The sequence below is a fragment of the Palaemon carinicauda genome, chromosome 30 (genome assembly GCF_036898095.1).
Source record: "Palaemon carinicauda isolate YSFRI2023 chromosome 30, ASM3689809v2, whole genome shotgun sequence".
Taxonomy (NCBI): Eukaryota; Metazoa; Arthropoda; class Malacostraca; order Decapoda; family Palaemonidae; genus Palaemon; species Palaemon carinicauda.
This window is the reverse complement of record NC_090754.1, coordinates 23457574-23481222: the sequence shown is the minus strand read 5'-3', so window position 1 is coordinate 23481222 and position 23649 is coordinate 23457574. Positions and strand designations below refer to the sequence as shown.

The 23649-nt window shown below is 40.2% G+C and overlaps 1 protein-coding gene across 3 annotated transcripts in view; it reads right to left on the bottom strand.

The window, feature by feature from the left end:
- Positions 1 to 23649, bottom strand: part of LOC137622926 (focadhesin) — a 252821-nt gene that overhangs the window by 120894 nt on the left and 108278 nt on the right. For all 3 annotated transcript variants that reach the window (XM_068353496.1, XM_068353495.1, XM_068353497.1), the window contains 3 exons: positions 16274 to 16445; positions 12308 to 12442; positions 8215 to 8362 (listed from right to left, as the gene is read on the bottom strand). In XM_068353496.1, coding sequence (XP_068209597.1) covers positions 8215 to 8362; positions 12308 to 12442; positions 16274 to 16445 — 455 coding nt within the window. The remainder of the gene's footprint in view (positions 1 to 8214; positions 8363 to 12307; positions 12443 to 16273; positions 16446 to 23649) is intronic.

Below are 23649 nucleotides of genomic sequence, written 5' to 3'. Positions count from 1 at the left end.
AAATGATCAGACATACCGTTAGCCATACCCCTATACACGTGCACGTCTTTCAATCTTCCAAACATTCTTTTAGTTACCAACACATAATCCATTAATGCCCTTTCTACTACTCTTCCATTTGCCACTCTTACCCATGTATACTTATTTTTATCTTTCTTTTTAAAGAAGCTAGCACTTATTACCATCTCTTGTTCAACACACATGTCTACCAGTCTCTCGCCACTCTCATTTTCACCTGGTACGCCATACTTACCAATGATACCTTCTACCTCTCCAGCGCCCACTCTAGCATTGAAGTCACCCATAACAACTACATAATTCCTTCTACCCAGTCCTTCTACACACCTAGTCAAATCATTCCAGAACTCATTCCGCTCTTCTTCACTTTTCTCACAACCTGGCCCATACGCACTGACAAACGCCCAACATTCCCTACCCAACCTAACCCTTACCCACATTAACCTAGATGATATCTCCTTCCATTCCACTACTTTACCTGTCATCCATTCACTCAGCAATAACGCCACACCCTCTCTCGCTCTTCCCCTTTCAATCCCAGACACTCTACCAGACATTTCACCAAACATCACTTCACCCTTTCCTTTCATCTTTGTCTCACACAAGGCCAATACATCCATCCTTCTACTTCTAAACATACTTCCAATCTCACATCTTTTACTCTCTATCGTACTACAATTACACGACTCGGAAAGAAAGATAATTTCTATTATAACTCAATGATTTTTAAAAAGATAAATAACTTCTCTCACTAATTAAACGACACTTGATTAGGGAAATAATTTTTCTCATTAATTCAACGACTCTTAAAAAGAAAAAAAAAATAGTTTCTCTGAGTGGTTAATTTCTGATATTTTAATTTTTGTTCGTTATGACTTGTTTTAAAGTTTCTGATGAAAATTTTTCGAAATAAAAATAAAACTATCAAACCCATATCATCGATTTTCTATTTTAACGGCTATATAATGTTTTGTTCCTTTCCGCTGAAGCTCGTTGACTAAATCTAAAAATATTTTTATGGAAATTTTATCCTAAAATATAATGGAATCGAAAGCTTTGAAACATATGCGAAAACGTTAATTTTCCAGTTAATAGCTTTATTATGAGCACATACAGTACAAATAACACGGAGTTGTTTATATAATCTTCTTAACTTATCAGAAATCTTTTCATAATGAATACTACACCAGCACCAATATGCAACACACACACACACACACACACACTCACTTACTCACACAAACACACACTCTCTCTCTCTCTCTACACACACACACACACACACGCACACACACACACACTCTCTCTCTCTCTCTCTCTCATCAAACAGATTTAACACAAATGTTTGTTTCCCTAGAAAGTGTCAGGTAAATACTACACATAATATAAACTTTTACTTTGCTTAAATTTATGTTCGATCATAGACTGGGATTAAAACGTCTTTCGATTTTGTCACCTTATCTGTAGCTTTAGCCGACACCACAACATATATGTACTGAAAGATGTCTACAATAATCCTAGTTTTTTATATTATCTGAACTTCGTTTAATAATTTTTGTACTTTTCTATTATCAATTAAAGATGTACTTCAACAACAGCAATTGCCAATTTTTTATTTTTGCTTTGTATCAGCAGTTTTTAAGAACACGACAGTATCACGATTATGCTTACATAAAGTTAACTGAGTAACAGAGCATTGTTGATATGATTTAGTTCCCTATCACGTAATCCTTGAAGAAACGAGGAGCACAGTTCAACGAACTCTCAACCAGTTTCTCAAAATGCACATCGAACAACAAGAGACAAATCAGCTATTGGCGTTGATGATTCACAGCCATCTCCGTACGCGATGTAAACAAAGATATTGTTAATAAATTTAACATCTCAAGTCTATTTTATACTACAGTGAACCCTCGCTACTTCGCGGTTCGACCATCGCGGATTCACCACTTCGCGGATTTTTTCCATAACCCATATATATACAGTAATATATATATATATATATGTATGCATGTATTTATGTATATATGTAGGTATGTATATGTGTATACATATAAATATATATATATATATATACACACACACACACACACATATATATATATATATATATATATATATATATATATATATATACATATATATATATATATATATATATATATATATATATATATATATATATCTAAAGTAGGAAGATGTGATGTAGTTCTAAGGGAAAAGTATGGGAAATATGTCTGGGTAATAAGCAAAGCTCTACCTCCAGTTTGTTTCTACATTATGATCAGAGAAAAATGTAAACAAAACATTGGTTGCCATTTTTTATCTTGCTTTTTAGCATGTTTAGGAAATGCATGATATAAAATCGCCTTTAATATTTGTGCCTGTTTTAGTTTAGGGTACTGTAGTACATGCATTAAGTGTTCTGTACATTAAAGGGTAGTTTGTTAACAGTACTACGTACAAGGGAAGGTTTTAAAAGTCTGAATATACATGTTGAATAAATAGGTAAATATGGTGTCACTACTTCGCGGATTTTCACCTATCGCGGCCGCGACTGGAACCTATCTACCGCGATAAACGAGGGTTCACTGTATCGCAAAATAATTATAACAATTTAATTTGTTATTTAACCTCACAAAATCTGTCTATTTTATACTATCTTAAACCAAACCACATTCACAAATAAATACCCTGCGATGTACTGTAACCATATACATTTATAAGTATGGATGTACATTTATTCGTAAAATTAGATTACTTTATTCGGTACTAAATAAAAAACTAAAATTTCTTTGTTAGTAAGCTTTAATAGATTCTTATTAACCATATACTATTCATATTGCCTTTATAAATAAAATACAGAAATGGGAATAGTTATTTGTGGTTTAGCCTAGTGACAAGTAAATTCAATTTACGTTGTTTTTCAACTTGAGTCGCCTCTCCTGGAACCAATTACCAACGTAATGTCAGGTATACATGTAGTTATATCTTGTGAAGGCTGGCTATCATTTTCATTTGCTGTTAATGTTTTGCTATTGTTTGGTAAACTTTTTGAGTTGATTTGCATAATCTTCATTGTATACAGTAGTTGAATGTAACACTGATCAATGGAGAAAATTATCAAAATAGAGATCAGGAATAAGGAATTTAACAGACTGCAAGTTTTTATCCAAGAAAAGAACATGAGAGTAGGCTGTTGAAAACCAGACTATTACATACATTTAAGGAAAATATCAATGAGAAGATCTGGATATTGTGGAGCCCCCATCTTAGACCAACTTATGATCATACAGTTTTGTTAGGGTTTCACTTCATCCTCAATAATTTGCACAACACACTAATTCTAGCTAGCTCTCTACTGAGGGATTCAGTAACCACAGGTCTACAATCAGAGCATAGAACTGATGCAAAGAGATTAACATCATCTGCATATAAAATCAAGTTTCTGATTTCCATACCAAACTATACAGTATATTATACATATACTGTATAACATGAAACGTAATGTGCAGAGAACACTACCCCATGGAACACCATATTTTACATTACTAGTCACTATGGTAATCATCACCAATGGCTCTTTGCAATCTCCTATTTAAAAATTCAATATTTATGCTCAGAAAACACCTGCCAACTCCTATCTGTTTAAGTTTGATTGCTTCCCTCCTAGGCATGCATCTACCTCTGGAATTTTGAGATACCGGCATTGCATCACCTCAAATCTCAGTTGGTCCACTGGTTGACGATGTTGTCGATCAAGAACTCCATCGTCAGGGCACCCGTGAGAGGGAAGGCCGACATAGCCTCCCTCCTCTAGGCAGTGGAGAAATCCTCGTTCTCAAAGAAGTAACCCACAGACCACAACCAGTAATCTAACCAAGAAATGGATTGCAAAGCACACTTTGTCACCAATTCTATGTTCGCAACATCCGCCACAGAGAAATTCACCAGCAAAGCAGCCAGTTTGTCCAGGGATGTACAGTATTCTGGGTTAACACCAGAATGGCCAGATCTATGGGGAGTGGAGAACAGCCATCCTCCACGAACTCATAGTACTTCCCCTGCCATACGTACAATGTAGAAAGCAAACAAGACGAGTTCATAGACCTGAGGGATAATGATGTTCCTGCCAATTGGACGTAAGCCTTCTTTCCTCTTCCTTACCATATCGACCCCTCTAGACCAGGGCCAAGGAGTATCGTAAAGGAGGTCTATGACCGTGTTCTTGCCCTCAGCTGGAACTCGATCCGCCTCCCCCCCGGGAAATTGATCTTTCAGATACGACAAAAGAACTTAGAGAAAGATGTGGTCTGTATCTTTTTATTTCAAGGGGTGATGTTGGGGCTGGCAGATGCAGGCTGCATACCATCGAAATGCTCTGAGCCATTGTTAAAGACTTTTTTTCCTCCTCCGAGCTTGCACCCATAGCAGCATGGGGAGAGTCTCGGTTGTCAACAGAAGTCTGTCTCCCAGAGGAATGTGCCCTTGTAGGGAGGCCGTTGTTCTCTGGTCTTACGAAACCGGAAAAGGGAACCGACGGACCTTTCCTTTGAACTGGTCGTTCAGATGTTGAGTGCCAATTTTAAGGGATGGTTTTAGCATTCTTCCTCTCCTGCGGATGGATGTTGAAGTCCGCGAGAAGAGAGGAGCTCTTCTCCCTCTCTCTCTCCTTAGGCCTTGCACCTTTGGAAGGAGCAGGAGGGGGAGAAGCCTCTAATACTGAAACAGAAGGCTCCTCTCAGTCTAGCTCTATAAGCAACACCCTATAGTTATCTGTAAACGAGACCTCCCTAGGAGATCTCAACTCTCTGGTAGTCCTAGGGTGAATGGAATCCCCCAAAGGAGAAGTGGATGCACGATGACCCTATTTCCTCTTTTGCGGTGCGATGAGTATAATGCCTAATCTCTCCCAGTCAGGATTTTGTTCAAGGCCTTAGTACTCAGATACTGTACTTCTGGTACCTGGAGGACCATTGAAAGGAAGGAAGACTGGGCACTTCTCGAGGAGGAACCTGCCACAGAACTATAACGGCTTGGGTCAGCTAGGCCATCACTCCCCTTGACAGAACTAGAAGGCTCCAGTGGGATGGTAGGTGTACACGGAGGTGGTACTACTGGTCAGTCCTTCACTTGCACCAAGTCCATGAACTATGGTGTATCTTTTGAGAAAGGAAGTGTCCCTGAAGGGGCGCCAAGAGTGTTTCCTTGGTTTAGTTGGTGTGCCAAGGAAAAGTAGAGTACAAGAGGATGAGGACTCAACCCCTTCACTATACTCCGCTTCCCTTGGAAAGCGAGTGCTGTCTGTCTGACTATCATGCTGTAAGGTGGATGTTGCTGAAGCCACATTACCTGGCAAAGGTTCTTGTTGCTTCCTTTGATAAAAATGAACTTTGGCGAGGAGAGCTTTGGCGAGGCAAAGGCTGACGAGATGCTTTAGTATGTACACCTACATCAGTGCATCCTGTTCAAGGTCTTAGTATTCACATACTTCCGGTACTTGGAGGAACACTGAGGGGAAGGAAGACTGGGCACAGCTGGAGGAAGAACCTGCCAAACAGACTCATCTGTGAGATTGATGTTAGTGAGTCCCCTAACTAACACGTTATGGAGAGACTCTCCTGCTCACCTTTTCCCTCAAAGGAGAAAGACGAGCAGCCTTCCTTTCCCCTAAGGGTGAGAAAGAATGGGCTACTGCTGCGTGCTTGTACACAATCAGAGAAGCAGATTCTCCCTTGTGAGAGGTTGAAACCTTGGGCGCAAGGTCTTGGGTACTTGGCCTTACAAAACAATGAGCGGTTTGCTGTGTCTTACAGACACAACAACCAACGGCAAGGAGCTAGAACTGCTAGCAGTCGCTTAACTCTGCAGTCGTCAAGCTCCATAAAGCTTTGCTCCAAAGAGCTTGAGTGAGACATGGACGAATCCAATTCCCGCCGGCAGATACCCCTGGGGGGAGATCATTCAGGCAAAGGCCGTCTTTCCTGCAGGCGGGAAGGGTGACCACAGTAGGAAGGCCTTCCCATAAGCAGGAAGGCTGCTGAACAGTGGCTGTAGACGCTGCAAGGAGCACCTCCCACAAGCGGAATGGCTTCTGAATAGTGGTCGGTGAAGGGTAACTTCCCCGCGGACAGGCGAGTTGCTCAACACCTGGAGGCGGCTCCAGGCAATCCACTCTGTTTACCTCCAGCTGAGCAAACCCGGACAGAAAATTGGCCTCATGAACTGGTCTTGGAAAGTAGCCGAAGCTAGTTCTTGCGTTCAACCTGGAGGGGTCACCTGACAAGTAACCCCGAGGGGTTCTAGTCAGCACCTGCTCACGCTTGTCCGCCGAAGTAGAATGAACGTGCGGGCATCTAGACGCTGAGGTTGAGACAGTCAGATACACAAGACTCTTTTGGTGCAAGATCTACAGAGTCTAGAGGGGAAGAATAGAAATCAACCCCTGGGGATGCTATATGCTCCTGCTGTGTACCTAACAGCAAGACTTCAAGTAACCTTTCCTTGCACAGGGAACCAGTGAGCATCAAGGAAGGCCAGAGAGAGAGAGACTCCTACAGCAGCGGCTGGGACCGTTTTGCTAAGGGAAGCAATAGCTGTCCCCAGAACGCAACGTTGTCCAGGAGTCAAAGGGGCTTCACTTGTATCCGACCGACTCCCAAGGGAAGCTAAATGAGCAGTTAGTGAGGAGAGGTCAAGTCGACGGAGTATGATGGCGAGGTTTCTTTCCTTACAAAAATAAACCCGAAAAAGAAGAATCACTCTTTGCTTTCTTCTTCCGTTGCCTTCCAAACCTCAGCCACGGGGATTGCAACCACTCCCTAAAAGACGACGTCTGCGTGGACAGGTAATCTCTGCATGCAAGAGACAGACAGTAAAGAACGGTCTCCAAGGCCGACATGAAGGTGCTGCATCAACGCCCTTCGATGTCGGGGCAAACCGGCATAGCTTAGAGCCCCACGGGCAGACAAGCCTGAAAAGAAAAAATATGGAAAGTTTTTTAGCTTTAAGGTAAGTTACTTCAGCATAGGGTCGTTACACTTCGTATAAAAGCTTTACAGCTAGTTTTATCTATCGCCCAAATATACCTCCACTGTAAAAAGCGTAAGGGTTTGTATATACAGTGAACCCTCATTTATCGCGGTAGATAGGTTCCAGACCCGGCCGCGATAGGTGAAAATCCGCGAAGTAGTGACACCATATTTACCTATTTATTCAACATGTATATTCAGACTTTTAAAACCTTCCCTTGTACGTAGTACTGTTAACAAACTACCCTTTAATGTACAGAACACTTAATGTATGTACTACAGTACCCTAAACTAAAACAGGCACAAATATTAAAGGCGATTTTATATCATGCGTTTCCTAAACACGCTAAAAAGCACGATAAAAAATGGCAACCAATGTTTTGTTTACGTTTATCTCTGATCATAATGAAGAAAAAAACTGGAGGTAGAGCTTTGCTTATTACCCAGACATATTTCCCATACTTTTCCCTTAGAACTACATCACATCTTCCTACTTTAGATATATATATATATATATATATATATATATATATATATATATATATATATATATATATATATAATGTGTGTGTATATATATATATATATATATATATATATATATATATATATATATATTTATATGTATACAGTACACATATACATACCTACATATATACATACATACATATATACATAAATACATGCATACATATATATATATATATTACTGTATATATATGGGTTATGGAAAAAATCCGCGAAGTGGTGAATCCGCGATGGTCGAACCGCGAAGTAGCGAGGGTTCACTGTACAGTAATGCCAGAACAAGGGAAAATCTTTAAAACTTTATGGGTAACTGTTGATTAAACTGAGCTTCTAGAGAAGCAATATGAAAATCAGAGGAGATTCATAAAAATAAGCACTAGCTTAATGTACAGCAACCATATTCTGTTTTTGGGGAAATACTGTAAACTTATATTCATCTTTAGTATGATGACTCACTAAGTTAATTAATATGTGAATATCTGTAATCACTAAATTTCTTTTGCTATTCTTACTCTTCAAAGGTTATCAAACAATCTGGCTGAAAATTACAAAGTTAATAGTATCTGATCATGAATCTAAGACAAGGTTACTATGAGAAAGACAAAGATGACATTAATTCTATAAATGACTTGCTTACCCAATTTGAGCAAGTTGACTTGCAATTGCCCAGAAGTTGAAGGAAGGGCTTCAGCAAGAGCACAAATTGTTATGTCACATCCTCTACCAACACGTGATGCTATAGAATTTATGTATCGTTCCAACGTCCTAGTCCCAAGACCTGTTTTCTGGAAATAAGGATATGTACAGAGGAGAGTTATAAGTTTTTTTTATACAGGTCTATGAAATATTTCTTGTGCAATATTGTAATTCCTAAACCAATGAATTTATTCTATAGAAGAATAGAATGTCAAAAGCAAGGGCTAAATCTCATCTTTAACATAATTATAAACATTGTTATATAAATTTTTCCTGAAAAAAGTTCTTCCCACTATCCTCTGCCTGGCCCTTCCAATAGGTCTTCATTCAAAATCTTTTTCTGAACAACTATTTCTCCTTTCTCATCCAAATCCAATCTAACTTTATCTTTGCATTTAAATTTTTTCCAGTTTCTTGAAACCACATCCACCTGCCACTTCTGATTTGTCATGCAATCTTCTCATTGTATTCATTCAACCAAACCATTAAAGTTGCACTCTCAACTCTCACAGGATTGCCTGCATGGTTTGTTTTTTATGAATAAAAATCTAATTTGTCACGACACAAAATACAAACCTTCCGCTCTGAAAACTAGTTGAAACTGCAGGCTGAACAGGATTTACTTACCAACCGCTCGCTAGTTACCGGGGGTGTGTTTATCACCTACTCCCACCAGCACTGGTGACTGACTGTCACCTTTTAATTCGGCTTGGTAGAGTGCAGACCTGTCTCACTCTCCAGTTAACCTAAACTGGCAGAAACAAATTTGTTTTCTTTCTCTTTTCAGGTGTGCTTGCCCGTGAGGTCCAACCATGCGAGTTTGCCTGGTCTTAAAAAGAGTGCCGTTGCGGGACCTTCATGTCTTCTGAGTAGATGGATTCTCACAGTCTCTGCCCTTCGTACTGAATCACTCATGCACAAAAGAGTCCCCTTGTAGTGTGTGCCGAGAGTGGTCGCCCTCCCAGAGGTTGAGGTTTGGTAGGCGGAAGAGGAAGTCTATGAAGGATTCTACTCCTTTGAGGTCAGCCTCGAAAGGGAAGAACACCCGAATTCTTTCTCCAAGGCTCGATCTCTCCATCCTGACTCTACCTATCCGGCTTCCTACAGGGAACGATCACGTATGAGTGGCTCCCTGGTAACGCCAGGACAGCCTCGTGCAAGGTCTCCTCCCATTGCCTACCCTAGATTGGCAGTCAGGGAGTCCTCCACGGGGGTCTCTCTTAGACGCGGTTTGTCTGCTGTGGCCCTCTTAGGGTTGACGGGTCCTCCGTTAAAGGAGAAGCTACAGGAGGTCCTGCGAACCTGAGTTCTCTTCTTCTGCTCACCCTGCTGTTCCCCCTGCTTCGGCAGGAAGACAGGAGCAGTTGAGGACAAGCACTCCTCAGAGTGACTTCTCCATCAGGTCTCAGGAATAAGCTCCAGCTTTGTTACAGAGGTTGTTCAGGGAGCTGATTTTCTTCCCAGGCTTGCCCGATGAGAGTAGAAGCAACTTGGGCAACTGGAAGGTTCTCCTTTCAGTGTTGCGCAGTCTGACCTTCCGAAAAAAGATGAAACGACACAAGCTTCTGAGCAGCAGCTCCCGCGTTCTCAAGGCGATGCGCCATCGGAAGGAGGAGTCAATCGATTTTCTTGTTTGCGAGAGTAAAGATCTTCTCTGACCATTTCTTCTGAGCGGCAGCTCCCTCGTCCGCGAGACGATGTGCCAATATAATGGATGATGGCAGGATGAGAGAAGAGGTGGGTCACAAAATAGAAGCAGTGTGAGACATAGCAGGTTGGGTGCAAAATATAATGAAGAAACTTAAATTATCTATGGAAGGCAAAGTATAAGACATCGTCGAGTCAAGACGTGTTATTACAGTGCTCTGTCGAATTTTTGCCCTGAGCAGTGTTTCAGCTTATATTTCTCATTTGTGAAAGCTTTGAAAATATTAGTTAATCTTATGGAGAGACGAAACTGAAAAGTAAAAGTACACTATAGCTGCTTTCTCCCTGTGTGGAATTTTGAGGGGAGACAGAAAAAAGTATTGTCATTTCGTAGTATCGGACTTGTACTCTTCTACAAAGTCAATCCTTTCCTTCGTAACTCTGAATTTTCTTTCAGCCACTAGGGCGAAAAAATCATGGGCTAAAGGATTTTTCGTTATCCAAGAGGAAGTTAAGACAGTCTTCCAGGGAACACCCTGGGACAACTAAGGAGATGATAGAAGGATCTGGAGAGGTTTGAGTTCCAGAACCCGAGGGTACCAATTGCTCTTGGGCTGTTTTGGAACCACTAGAGCTGCTGTCACTTTGAAAGTCCGCAGATTGTTCAGGACTTTCATTAGGAGGTTAAATGGTGGAAAGAGGTAAATGAGAGACCACTGGCTCCAATCCAGTGACAATGCATCCGTTCCCGCCACTTCCGGATTTATGATTGGTGCTATATAACCATTCCATACCAATCCTAGCATGACAATAGGTGATCAAATAGTAAGTATTACTCAGTTCATTTAGCTATTTTTTCCACCATACATTAATGTTTTAGCAATGGGATAACTAAGGGAAAATCCAAAATTTGAATTATGAAGTTGAAGGTTAGAAAGCAAGCAGGAAGAAAAGAAGTGGGTACAGGAGAAGGCTTAAAAGTCAATGCAACTACAGATCAAATGGACACTCCACAACCTTGAAGTAAGACCTACAGTACTACTAACAGCACTAGCCCCCTACAGGAAAAAGTAGAGGTAATGATGGGGGGAGGTGTTCTTGCATAATATATAGTTATAACTAGTACAAGAGCAAAGAATAAAAAGATAAAAACTCACTGTAAATTACACTTAGTTTCTTGATGAATTACTATGATTTAAATAAAGTAATTCCAAGTCATCAGCACAATTTGAGTACTGTACTATCATACCAGGCAGACTGATGATATAAAGTGGCATAGCAGCAATTTCAAACTATTATAAGACAAAAGAACTGCTAATTTAGTGGCTTGACAACAAAAATCATATAAATTTATATTACACAAATTTTGGCTTATATGGATGGAGTAATCAACTGCAGTACACAGAATTTCATCAAGAAAAAATTACAAAAATAATATAATTCATTGTTAAAGGTGATATGCTGCATTTAATCAAGGCTTTGCTTTATAATTTGGACCACATTTCCATTTCCTGGCTCTGAGGCGATTCTGGGATTAAACTCCAGACGCAATCCGAGGTTAAAGAAAGAAGAAAAGCAGAGGTAATGTCAGTAAAGTAAAAGGCTAAAACTAATGGAGCTGCAAGCACAAAAGGATGCTGTAAAAACCTTTTAGTAAAGTATATGCACTGAATGCACTAACACACTAATAGAAGAACTTAATCAAAGGGCTCTGACTAAATGAAGTCCTGTCTTTAATTAGTCTGAGGGATCCAATCTAACTCTACAAATACTGGGTCAAAATGGCATTCTTAACTGTTAATCGCTATACTGTACTGTGCATACAAGTACATTGGTCCAAGAAGGACAATAGAATCTGATGAGCTATAAATTTTTCTGGGTTGCCACACAAGTAAGTCATAAGCTCAGAATCAATGAACAAAGGATTAGATGATAAAAATAACCTCCTCCTTGGGGAGTTGAATCACTGATCATTTGGGCAGTAGGCATACAGCTCATCCACTCAGAAGAAATAATAGGAAGAACAGATAAGCAATTGCATGAACATGGAATCATAGTGGGTACAACTGCAACCCTTACTATGGTTTCATTCCCTCGCCACCTAACCAGCAGCGACTGTACACACTTAATCCTCCTTAATGTTGGCCAACTGTTCTAATGATTAGAAGTTTATATCCACAAAGAGATTACTGTTACTAGTTATTTCCAGGCAATATTGCCTGCTTGCATATTTACAGCCTTTTCTTTTATATTTTCAAAATTGTTTTTAAAGGAATCAATACCATTGCAGTTATTCCAAAATGGTGATTAATCCAATTAAAACAGTCATAGATAATGAACAACATATTGTATAGCATTACAACAAGAAATTATTGAATTATATTTACTAAAGCAATGGGTATCGTCATCACAAGGCAGGGCAAAAGAGCTTCCTGAAGTCTGGTTGAGTTATCTCCAAGCGAAATCTCTGCTAAAGCAGATAAAATCATAACTTTGCGTTCAATATGATCCTTGCTGGTGCCCTGCAAAAAAGGAAAATAATTAGATAAATTGTTTGTGATAAAAAAAAATACATTAGAACAGTAGTACCTTGGTTAACGAGTAACTCAGAATACAGGCATGAAATTTCGATTCTGTATATGAGCATTGTATCAGTCTGCGAGCAATACTTTTCTTTTATATGCACGTTTTTTGTGGACAAATACTAACAAACTTGCACGAAATTAGTCAAGCGGTGTTTATTCGCCACACACTCAGTGGAAAAGCAATGTTTATGTGATTTTTACCTCCATTTACCTGCCTTTTAAAGAAAAACTAAATGCAGTTGTCTCATACATTAAAAAAAAAAAAAAAAAAAAAAAAAAAAAAATTGCCCATAAGACATAAGTGATTCAGTTAAGTGATGGTGGACGCTGTTCATGAGATAGAACTCCCGATATTTTATCTGAATTTCTCATGGAGAGAGATTCACCCTCTAAGCAGTAACCCTTTCTCCATAATCCTCCTCCTCTTTCATTTCCCTTCCCATATGCCAGCCACAACCCTCTTTAAAGATAAAGCGTGAGTTAATTTGTCAATACAGTACTTTCTATTTTTCTTTTAAAATTATCAATTTACATTCACTTCTGATGTAAAGGATTATAATGTATTCTGTATATAACATTAAAAACCTTTAAAAATTAGTGTATATGTGTATTTAAGGAAGTGTGGAACACATTGAGTGAATTCCTTTTATTTCTTATGGGAAAAATTACTTTGGTTTACAAGCATTTTGGGTTACTAGCTTGCTCCTAGAATGTATTAAACTTGTATACCAAGGTACTTCTGCATATTTCAAAATAATTTGCAATAGTTGAATTTTTTCATTACATCATTACTGTACAATACATTTTAAATACCGTTTATTATCATGTAAAAAACGACCCCACGTAAAGGGCAAACATAAAAATTGCCTTTGGAAAATATTTCTTATCATATACAGTATACTACATGTAATGGGTGAATAGAAATTTCAAGAGCTAATTACCACAGCCCTTTACAACAGCTGCTGCTTACCTACTAACTACCCGGAATTTCAACTGCCTACTAACTACCGCAAATTATGTTAAAAACATACTTTAATACTTTACATAATTTCTTTGTGAAACATTAATATTTTTACTATTCTGTGCTGCAGAAAAGACCAGCAACATGCAGCGGCAAGAGATTTCAACATTGGTGAAAGTAATTTTAGAAAGTGGAAGAAAAAAGGCCAATGCGTTGAGAAAAATGCCTTCTCATAAATGTGCATTACGAGGAAAACCAGCTAACTAGCCTAAAATAGAAGAAAAGTGGCAGAGTGGGTGGCAGAACAGCGCCAAGATGGTTACGTTGTAACAAGAACTGCAATATGAATTAATGCACTGAAGGAGGCAAAAAAATCTGGTATTGGTGATTTTACTGCAATTCCTGGTTGGTGTAATAGGTTTATGAGAAGACATAATTTAGTCATAAGAAAGTGAACAAATATTGCTCAGAAATTTCCCAAAGAATTAAATGAAAAAATTAGACTACTGTATTCCATCAGTTTATCATAAAACACAGAAAAAATAAGTTACAGGATTGCTTGCATTGGCAATATGAACGAAACTCTGTTGACATTTGATATGCCATCATCATCTACAGTAAATAAAATAGGAGAGAAAACAGTCACAATTAAAACTACCGGGCATGATAAATCGGGCTTTACTGCTGTGCTTGCTTGTATGGCTGACAGTACGCAACTTAAGCTAATGACAGTTTTCAAGAGAAAGATTATGCTTAAGGGTACGTTTCCAAGTGGAGTACTTTTGCACATTCATTCAAAAGGCAGGATGGATAAAGAGGATAAGGAGGGATGAAATGACCTGGAGGATGGAGAAAGGAAAAAAATTCTTTTAGTATGGACTATGTTCAGTAGCCATTTGGTTCCTAAAGTTTTGAAGTGAGTACGGGAAACCAATACAGCAAATACAGAGGTAGTACTGTAGTGATTACTGGAGGGCTAACAAGTGTTTTGCAACCCCTTAATGTTTCTCTTAATAAAATCTTTAAAGATAACATATGTGAGCTGTGGACAGAACGGATGTTACATGATGATAAACTCTTTATGAAAGGGGGCAGCATGAAAGCCCCAACAACTGAAACTCTTTGTTGTTGGGTAAAAAATGCCTGGGAATCAATTGACCAGAAATTGTTATAAAATAATTTTTAAAAGGTGGCCTTTCAAACAATTTAAGACGGAATGGAGGACAATTCGCTATTCGAGAATGACAGCGCTAGTAGCTCAAACGTAACCAACAAAAATTATCCCCATGACGATGCAATTCCGGAACTTTTTGAGACACTTTTAATATCTAAAATGATAAGTGTTGAATTTGATTGTTTTTAATTTTAGGTTTATAAAATAAAGTTTTTTCTTTTGTTTATATTTGTTTCCATCATTGTTTTCCTGTATACCATAGTACAGGTACCGGTATTATTTTCATCATTATTATCACTTCCTAACCTACAACCCTAGTTGGAAAAGCAAGATATTATAAGCCAAAAGGCTCCAACAGGGAAAATAGCCCAGTGAGGAAAGGAAATAAAGAAATAAATAAACTACAAGAGAAGTAATTAACTAAAATAAAATACTTTAAGAACAGCAACATCAAAATAAATCTTTCAAACATAAACTATTAAAACTTAAAAAAACAAGAGGAGGAGAAATAACATAGAATAGTGTCCATGAGTGTACCCTCAAGAAAGAAAACTCTACCCCAAGACAGTGGAAGACCATGGTACATAGGTTATGGCACTGCCCAAGACTAGAGAACAATGGTTTGATTTTGGAGTGTCCTTCTCCTTGAAGAGCTGCTTACCATAGCTAGTCTCTTCTACCCTTACCAAGAGGAAAGTAGCCACTGACCAATCACAGTGCAGAGGTTAACCCCTTGAACAAAGAAGAACTGTTGGGTAATCTCAGTGTTGTCAGGTGAATGAGAACAGAAAATATGTAAAGAATAGGCCAGACTATTCGGTGTATATGTAGGCAAAGGGAAAACGAGATGTAACCTGAGAGGATCCAATGTAGTACTGTCTGGCCAGTCAAATGACCCAATATTTTGAGATTTTGGACAACCACCATCTTTTGGCAAATATGGAAACAATCGTAGTTGTCTGAAACAAATGTTTTTAGTGACAGAAGTATTGTAATAAAGATAAAATTAATTCTTATTTTACTTGACTACACAACTGCAGTATATGATTACTGTATACTGAGCATATTTTATGCTGTTAAGTCAATCCTTCCAAACTAGTATGTAAGTAGAAAAATCAATTACAAATCTGGAAAATTCTAGGTTTCAGACTACTAGGCTAGCCTACCGAAAACACAACAGAGCCCGAGTACAGTATTATAAATAAATAAAGATAAAATTGCCATAAAATCTTTTTATTTTACTTAAAACATAAAAGTATATGCCGTAATTAAAATGAGTATCTTATAATGATTTTAATTCAATCCTTCCAAACTACTACCCTATTAGTGAGCAATATGCAATTAGAATACCTTAACAACACAAAAGAGTTTAAGAAAAATATTTTCACAAATCCAAAAGCATCTCTCATGTAATGGATGAACCCTTTCTTTGGTCATCCAACACTAGTCATAAATTTCGCCCTTTACATGGAAATATACGGTACCTGCATATCAAATTAATTGGAACTAACTTTACAAAAAATTATTCCATAAAGCACTATGTTTCAAACAATTTCATTCCCTGCTTTGATAATTTAATAAATCCTACCCATATCATGACATGCATTAAAGTACTCTAGTAAGATGAACAAACCTTGATCAAAGTAAGAACTCGGCACAGAAGAGGAATAAAATCCAGACTAGACTGATTATGTGCACTAATGATGAGAGACAAAAGAGGACGTGTAACTGGAAGCATATTTTCAGTCAAACAGAATGTATGCAAAATCAATGGTCGAACATGGAGCATGCTGCGAGACCTTAGCCTGAGGAGGAATGTGGAAATATAGACATTAATAAACAACATATTTCCCTAAGCTACATCAATGTTAAAAAGTAAATTCTAAAGTAATATTCTGATATACTGTACTATACAGTAAGTATAGCTACCACTATGATTTTGTGGAGACAAAATAGTTGATTTTCAGTATGGCAATATTGTACACCGTATTTGATATATGTATAAAGATTACTTATCAAAAGTCCTAAAACATTTCATAAGCATTCTCATCAAGAAATAAACACTGGATGTCCAGATAATTTTATGTTTAGACAATCTTATGAAGTAATAGCCACTATATTTCATAAGAAATTTAAAATCAGACTATGGTATATACTGTACTAAACAAATGGAATATATTATGTAGAAAAAATAAAAATCCCGTTTGGTGTTAATTGTAGTTCTGATACAGCCAACTTGTATTTATCTTTTCATGAATCTAAATCTTTAACAAGTAACCTTAAATCCATATATACAGTAGGTAGTTCATTTCAGACAGTGATATAATTTTTAATAAGTTTGAAATTAAAATATATGATTGTGCATTACTAAATTTAATAATAAAAAACTGTAAATTAATAAATTCAATTCCAATAAAGAATAACAATGTACCATCAATTATGACTAAGATTTACATGCAATTGTGTAAATAATCAATGTCTCTACAAGCAACACCACAAATTTTTTAGGTAATATGTTATTTTCCTTAGTAAAATAAATTTTTGAATATACTTACCCGATGATCATATAGCTGCATCCCTGCTGCCCGACAGAAAAAACCTACGGGCGGAATACGCCAGCGATCGCTATACAGGTGGGGGTGTACATCAACAGCGCCATCTGTCAAGTAGGTACTCAAGTACTCGATGTCAACAAAGAACCAATTTTCTCCTCTGTCCCACTGGTTCTCTATTGGGGAGGAAGGGTGGGTCCTTTAATTTATGATCATCGGGTAAGTATATTCAAAAATTTATTTTACTAAGGAAAATAATATTTTTCAATATCAAACTTACCCGATGATCATATAGCTGATTCACACCCAGGGGGGTGGGTAGAGACCAGCATTACAAGTTGACATTATGAGCTAAGTATTCCGTATTTCATTTTAGCAGTTATTCAAAATAACAAGCATAAAATAAATAAGTACCTGGTAAGGAAGACGACTTGAACAATTACTCTGCCTTTTTAAGTACGTCTTCCTTACTGAGCCTCGCGATCCTCATAGGATGCTGAGCGACTCCTAGGAGCTGAAGTATGAAGGGTTGCAACCCATACTAAAGGTCCTCATCAAAACCTCTAATCTAGGCGCTTCTCAAGAAATGATTTTGACCACCCGCCAAATCAACTAGGATGCGAAAGGCTTCTTAGCCTTCCGGACAACCCAAAAATATTTCAAGAGAAAGATTAAAAAGGTTCTGGAATTAGGGAATTGTAGTGGTGGAGCCCCCACCACTACTGCACTCGTTGCTACGAATGGTCCCAGAGTGTAGCAGTTCTCGTAAAGAGACTGGACATTCTTAAGATAAAAGATGCGAACACTGATTTGCTTTCCAATAGGTTGCGTCGAATATATTTTGCAGAGATCTATTTTGTTTAAAGGCCACGGAAGTTGTGACAGCTCTAACTTCGTGTGTCCTTACCTTCAGCCAAGCTTGGTCTTCCTCATTCAGAAGGGAATGAGCTTCTCGTATTAACAGTCTGATAAAATAGGATAAAGAATTCTCTGACATAGGCAAAGATGGATTCTTAACTGAACACCATAAAGCTTCAGACGGGCCTCGTAAAGGTTTTAAAATAGAACTTAAGAGCTCTTACAGGACATGATACTCTTTCTAGTTCATTTCCAACCATACGATAAGTTTGGAATATCGAACGATATTGGTCAAGGCCGAGAAGGCAGCTCGTGTTTGGCTAGAAAACCAAGATGTAGAACATGTAGCCGTTTCGGATGAGAATCCGATGTTCTTGCTGAAGACATGAATCTCACTGACTCTTTTAGCTGTGGTTAAGCATATCAGGAAAAGAGTCTTAAAGGTGAGATCTTTCAGGGAGGCTGATTGAAGTGGTTCGAACCTGTCTGACATAAGGAATCTTAGAACCACGTCTAAATTCCAACCAGGTGTAACCAAACGACGCTCCTTCGTGGTCTCAAAAGACTTAAGGAGGTCCTGTAGATCTTTATTGTTGGAAAGATCTAAGCCTCTGTGACGGAAGACTGATGCCAACATGCTTCTGTAACCCTTGATAGTGGGAGCTGAAAGAGATCGCTCTTTCCTCAGATATAAGAGGAAGTCAGCTATTGAGTTACAGAGGTACTGGTCGAGGATACGGATACTGACTTGCACCAGTTTCGGAAGATTTCCCACTTCGATTGGTAGACTCTAAGGGTGGATGTTCTCCTTGCTCTAGCAATCGCTCTGGTTGCCTCCTTCGAAAAACCTCTAGTTCTCGAGAGTCTTTCGATACTCTGAAGGCAGTGAGACGAAGAGCGTGGAGGCCTTGGAGTACCTTCTTTACGCGTGGCAGACGTAGCAGGTCCACCCTTAGGGGAAGAGTTCTGGGAACGTCTACTAGCCATCGAAGTACCTCGGTAAGTTATTCTCTCGCGGGCCAGAGGGAAGCAACTAGCGTCAACTTTGTCCCTTCGTGAGAGGTGAACTTCTGCAGTACCTTGTTGACAATCTAGAACGGAGGGAATGCATATAGATCTAGATGAGACCAATCTAGTAGAAAGGCATCTATAAGAACTAATGCTGGGTCCGGGATAGGTGAGCAAAGTATTGAGAGCCTCTTGGACATCGAGGTTGCGAAGAGATCTATGGTTGGCTGGACCCAGGTGACCTAAAGTCTCTTGCATACATCCTTGTGGAGGGTCCAATATGTTGGAATTATTGTCCCTTCCTACTGAGACAATCTGCTAAGACATTCAAGTTGCCTTGGATGAAACTCGTTACTAGTGAAAAGTCTAGACCTGTTGAACAGGAGAGGAGGTCACTTGCGAACTCGTACCATGTCAGAGAGTAGGTCCCTCCTTGCTAGGAGATGTACATCAAAGCAGGGAGTTGACCGTGTTCACCTCCACTACTTTGCCTTGAAGGAGAGACCTGAAGCTTTTCCAGGTCAGACGTACTGCCAGAAGCTTCTTGCAGTTGAAATGCATTGTCCTTTGACTCGAGTTCCATAATCCCGAGCATTCCCTACCGCCTAAGGTCGCACCCCAGCCTACGTCCGATGCGTCTGAGAAGAGAACGTGGTTGGGAGTCTGAACAGTCAGGGGAAGACCCTTTCAAAGGTTGATAAAGTCCTTTCATCAAGTCAGACCAGACTTATCTTCCGGAAACCGGGATCGAGACCGCTTCTAGCGTCTTGTCCTTTTCCAGTGAAGAGCTAGATGATACCAAAGAGGACGGAGGTGTAGTCTTCCAAGTGACACCAATTGAACCACGGATGACAGTGTCCTAACCAGACTCATCCACAGCCTGACAGGGCCGTGTTCCTTCTTCAGCATCTTCTGGATGGATAGCAGGGCTGGGGGTTGATCGTCTTGTTCAGCCATGTCCTCATCAGAGGGTTCCTCATCCGAAACTGATGAGGAAACGGCAACGGAGTGGGCAACGTCTGACTCGCTGAATCCGGTCGCACTGGTGGATGCGTGACGGAGCCGGACACAAGATCATGGTACTGCTGCACAGTCTGTGAACTGTCAACCATGGGGACGCGAGGAAGTACAGCGACAACCCGAAACTGTCTAGACTGTCTGGGTTGTGCAGACAACCCCTTATCGGGTTGCTGAGGTTGCCGCACTGCGTCACAACAAGTCACCTCTGCTGGTTGTTGAACGTCTTCCTAGTGACACACTGAACGTCCACAACCACCTCCGAGAGTCGCTTAACGTCAACGTGCGACTGGCAACCCACACTGGGTCGCACCGGTGGAGGAACCATCTCAACTGGCGGACGTGAGTAGGATACCTCAGCGTCAACAGGGCGTACAACCAACCGGTAGGAAGGTTGTTGGCTAGAAGGTTCTTCTCCGTAAAAAATCCTCTATCAAGGACTAAGCTTGGACTGCATGTCTTGCAACAAAGCCCAAGGTCTATGGGAGCAGGTGTGGCAACAGACGGGGTTAGCGACTGAAGCGGAACCATTTACCATCCCTGGAAGCATGTTATGCTTTAATTAAAGTCCATAGGAGGCTAAGCAGCTTAAGGCTCCTCTCCAAATGACAGAGTCCTCAAGGGAAAATCAGAAGGAGGGAGAACAGCACTTTCTCATCTACAGGAACCATGTCCGAGAAAAGCTAGGTTATCTCAGTGAGGGTTTCACTGGTGCATAAGCAGCAGACCAGAAGGCAACGTTATGTAACTGCTTGACAGTCTGTGAACTGTCAAAAACTGAACTGTCAACCACAACAGGTGCGTGAGGACATACAGCACTGGTGCATTAGTAGCAGACCAGAAGGCAACGTCATGTAACTGCTTGACAGTCTGTGAGTTGGCAACAACCAAAGCTGTGTGGGGAAGCCTCAACTCCTGACTGACTAGTCTGCTGCGGGCGAGTGGCGGTAACCACAGTGTGTTGCGGAGGCTGACACACCGTGTCAAAACACGGCAGCTTGTGGTAGCTCACGCACGGCAACGGAGTGCTCCGTGTGTCTGTGGGAGTCAGCATACGTCTGGCAGGGTCGACTGCGCATGGGTGGAGGAGCTCTCACAACAAGAGTGTGGGAGCAGGCAGCCATGCTGGGCGCACAACCGTGGCAGGCTGTAGGCCAACGGGTGCATCGTCAACCTTCTCCGCAGTCGGAGTGTGGGAGCTAGCAACAACAAAAGCGGAGTGCTGGTGCGTGGGAGGGACTGCCGTGGGTTGCGGAGCATGCCGCATTGCGTCAAAACACGGCAGCTTGACAGCACCTTCCCACTGCTGATGCGGTAGCTCACGCATGTCAACGGAGGGTGCAGCATGAACATGCGTCTGGCAGGGTCGACTGCGCATCGGTGGTGGAGCTCTCACAGGTGGAGTGTGGGAGCAGGCAGCCGCAGTATCTGCTGAGCGCACAACCGTGGCAGGTTGTAGGTTAACAGGTGCAGTGTCAACCTTCTCAGCACGATACTCCTGCATGAAGGAAGCAAGCTGAGACTGCATAGTCTGCAGCATGGACCACTAGGGTCTACAAAAGACGGCAACAAACGGAGCTACTGTCCGTTGTGACTGAGGGTCTAAAACAGCTGGTGCGGCAACAGACGGAGTTACTGCCTGTTGCGGTACCACCTTGCCTCTCTTGGGAGGTGTGCAGTCGTCGGATGACTGCAGCGAGTCCGAACTGACCCAGTGGCTACACCTAGGCCGTTGGACTTGCGCGGAAGGGACCGACTTGCACTTAAAAAGCTGCAAGATTGGTCCATGGTTTCCACGAGAAACCTCTTCCGCAGACGAGGAATAAATGGGCTCTCTCGTCTTTGTGTGGGTGGGGCGATCACGTCGGCAACGTGTGTAGATACATCCGAAACCACCGAGGGAAACGTCTGTTCGTCGATCAAGGCCTGTGGAACCCATAAGTCGTTCGACATTACTTCTCCCTTGGGCTTGGGAGCTTGTAAGAGGTCCCGGACTAGGTGAACAACTGGCACGAACAGACGAACCCTCGAACGCAACACTGTAACACTTTGCGCATATCACTTTATCACTTTTGATTTTCTGTTTGCACTTATTTCACTGAAATCGAAACTTTAACTGATTTCTACCTGAAACACGCAATCCTATCCTTCATTAAAAGGTAGTAATTGCGAAAACAGTTTTACAATGCAACAGAAAAACATAATTAAAGATAAAGAATTCAGTGGCTGGAAAAGAGACTAAACACTAGATCAAATAAACTACGTTTAAAATCTCTCACCGCATAAAGCCTGGGAACAAGAATAAAACTCTAGAAACGTTTTACCTTCTTCCCCTACAGCGACTAGGGAGAAGAGTAAAAAACGAGAACAACGTTACCCGCTTGAACGAAACGTTTATTCTCCTCTCTCTCCCTCCGTCTCTATCTCTCTCTCTCTTCTCTCTTGACTTAGAACCTGAGAGAAGAGCCCAATTATATATCGTTAAAACATATTATTTGCTAAAGGAAAAAACTGAAAGGTTTCCCAAATAAAAAGTTCCTTTATTAGAATTTAAACCATTTAAGCTAAGAAAGAATGAACGAAACGCTAGAATCGGTTTACTCTTACTGCAACGTGAAACCGTGAAATACTCTCTCTCTATCGTAACGATAGAGCGCATGTTGAACGTTCTGAACGTCAACAACTGCGGACACTAAACTAAACGTTAGTTCATCTTTGAAAACAGTACGAGACTATCAAAGAAATTCTTTCAAAAACATTAAAATTAAAAAAGTATAAATTCTTAAAAGGTAAATACGATATGACGGGCTCAATGTTAATTAACTTCGGTTCCAAGTAAGGACCGCCTACTATTAGGGAAGGTCGCATATAAACAAACATAAAAATTAATTTTTATAAGTTTATAATAAATGGAAAGTTAATCGAAGAGGCCTATAAAGGCGGAGAGATATAAAATAAATAGATCTATAACTTGTTAAGCAAAATTACCAAAAACCTAAACACACTTCCGTCTAAGGGAAGGGTCGGCCATTTAAAAGTGAAAGAGAGTCCATACTCTCTTCGTCACCAACACTTCCGTCTAAGGGAAGGGTCGGCCATTTAAAAGTGAAAGAGAGTCCATACTCTCTTCGTCACCATAATTAAATCTATCCAAAACGAGTTCAAGTTTTGAAATGAAGATAAAACCCCTGCATAGCGAAAGCTCAAAACTGGAATAGTGTACTTCACCAAATCGTTGTGAAAACAAATCCAGTTAGGGACGGCGTATTTAGTAGGTCTTGCCTGTGGCACGGCAGAGGGAAAATTGGTTCTTTGTTGACATCGAGTACTTGAGTACCTACTTGACAGATGGCGCTGTTGATGTACACCCCCACCTGTATAGCGATCGCTGGCGTATTCCGCCCGTAGGTTTTTTCTGTCGGGCAGCAGGGATGCAGCTATATGATCATCGGGTAAGTTTGATATTGAAAATTGTATTTTTCCTAGTTATACAAACCCGAGTCCCTTAATTAGGAAGACTAATTCAGCATGAGCTGGAGAAGATTGTTAAAACTTGTTTAAAAAGGGGTTATCC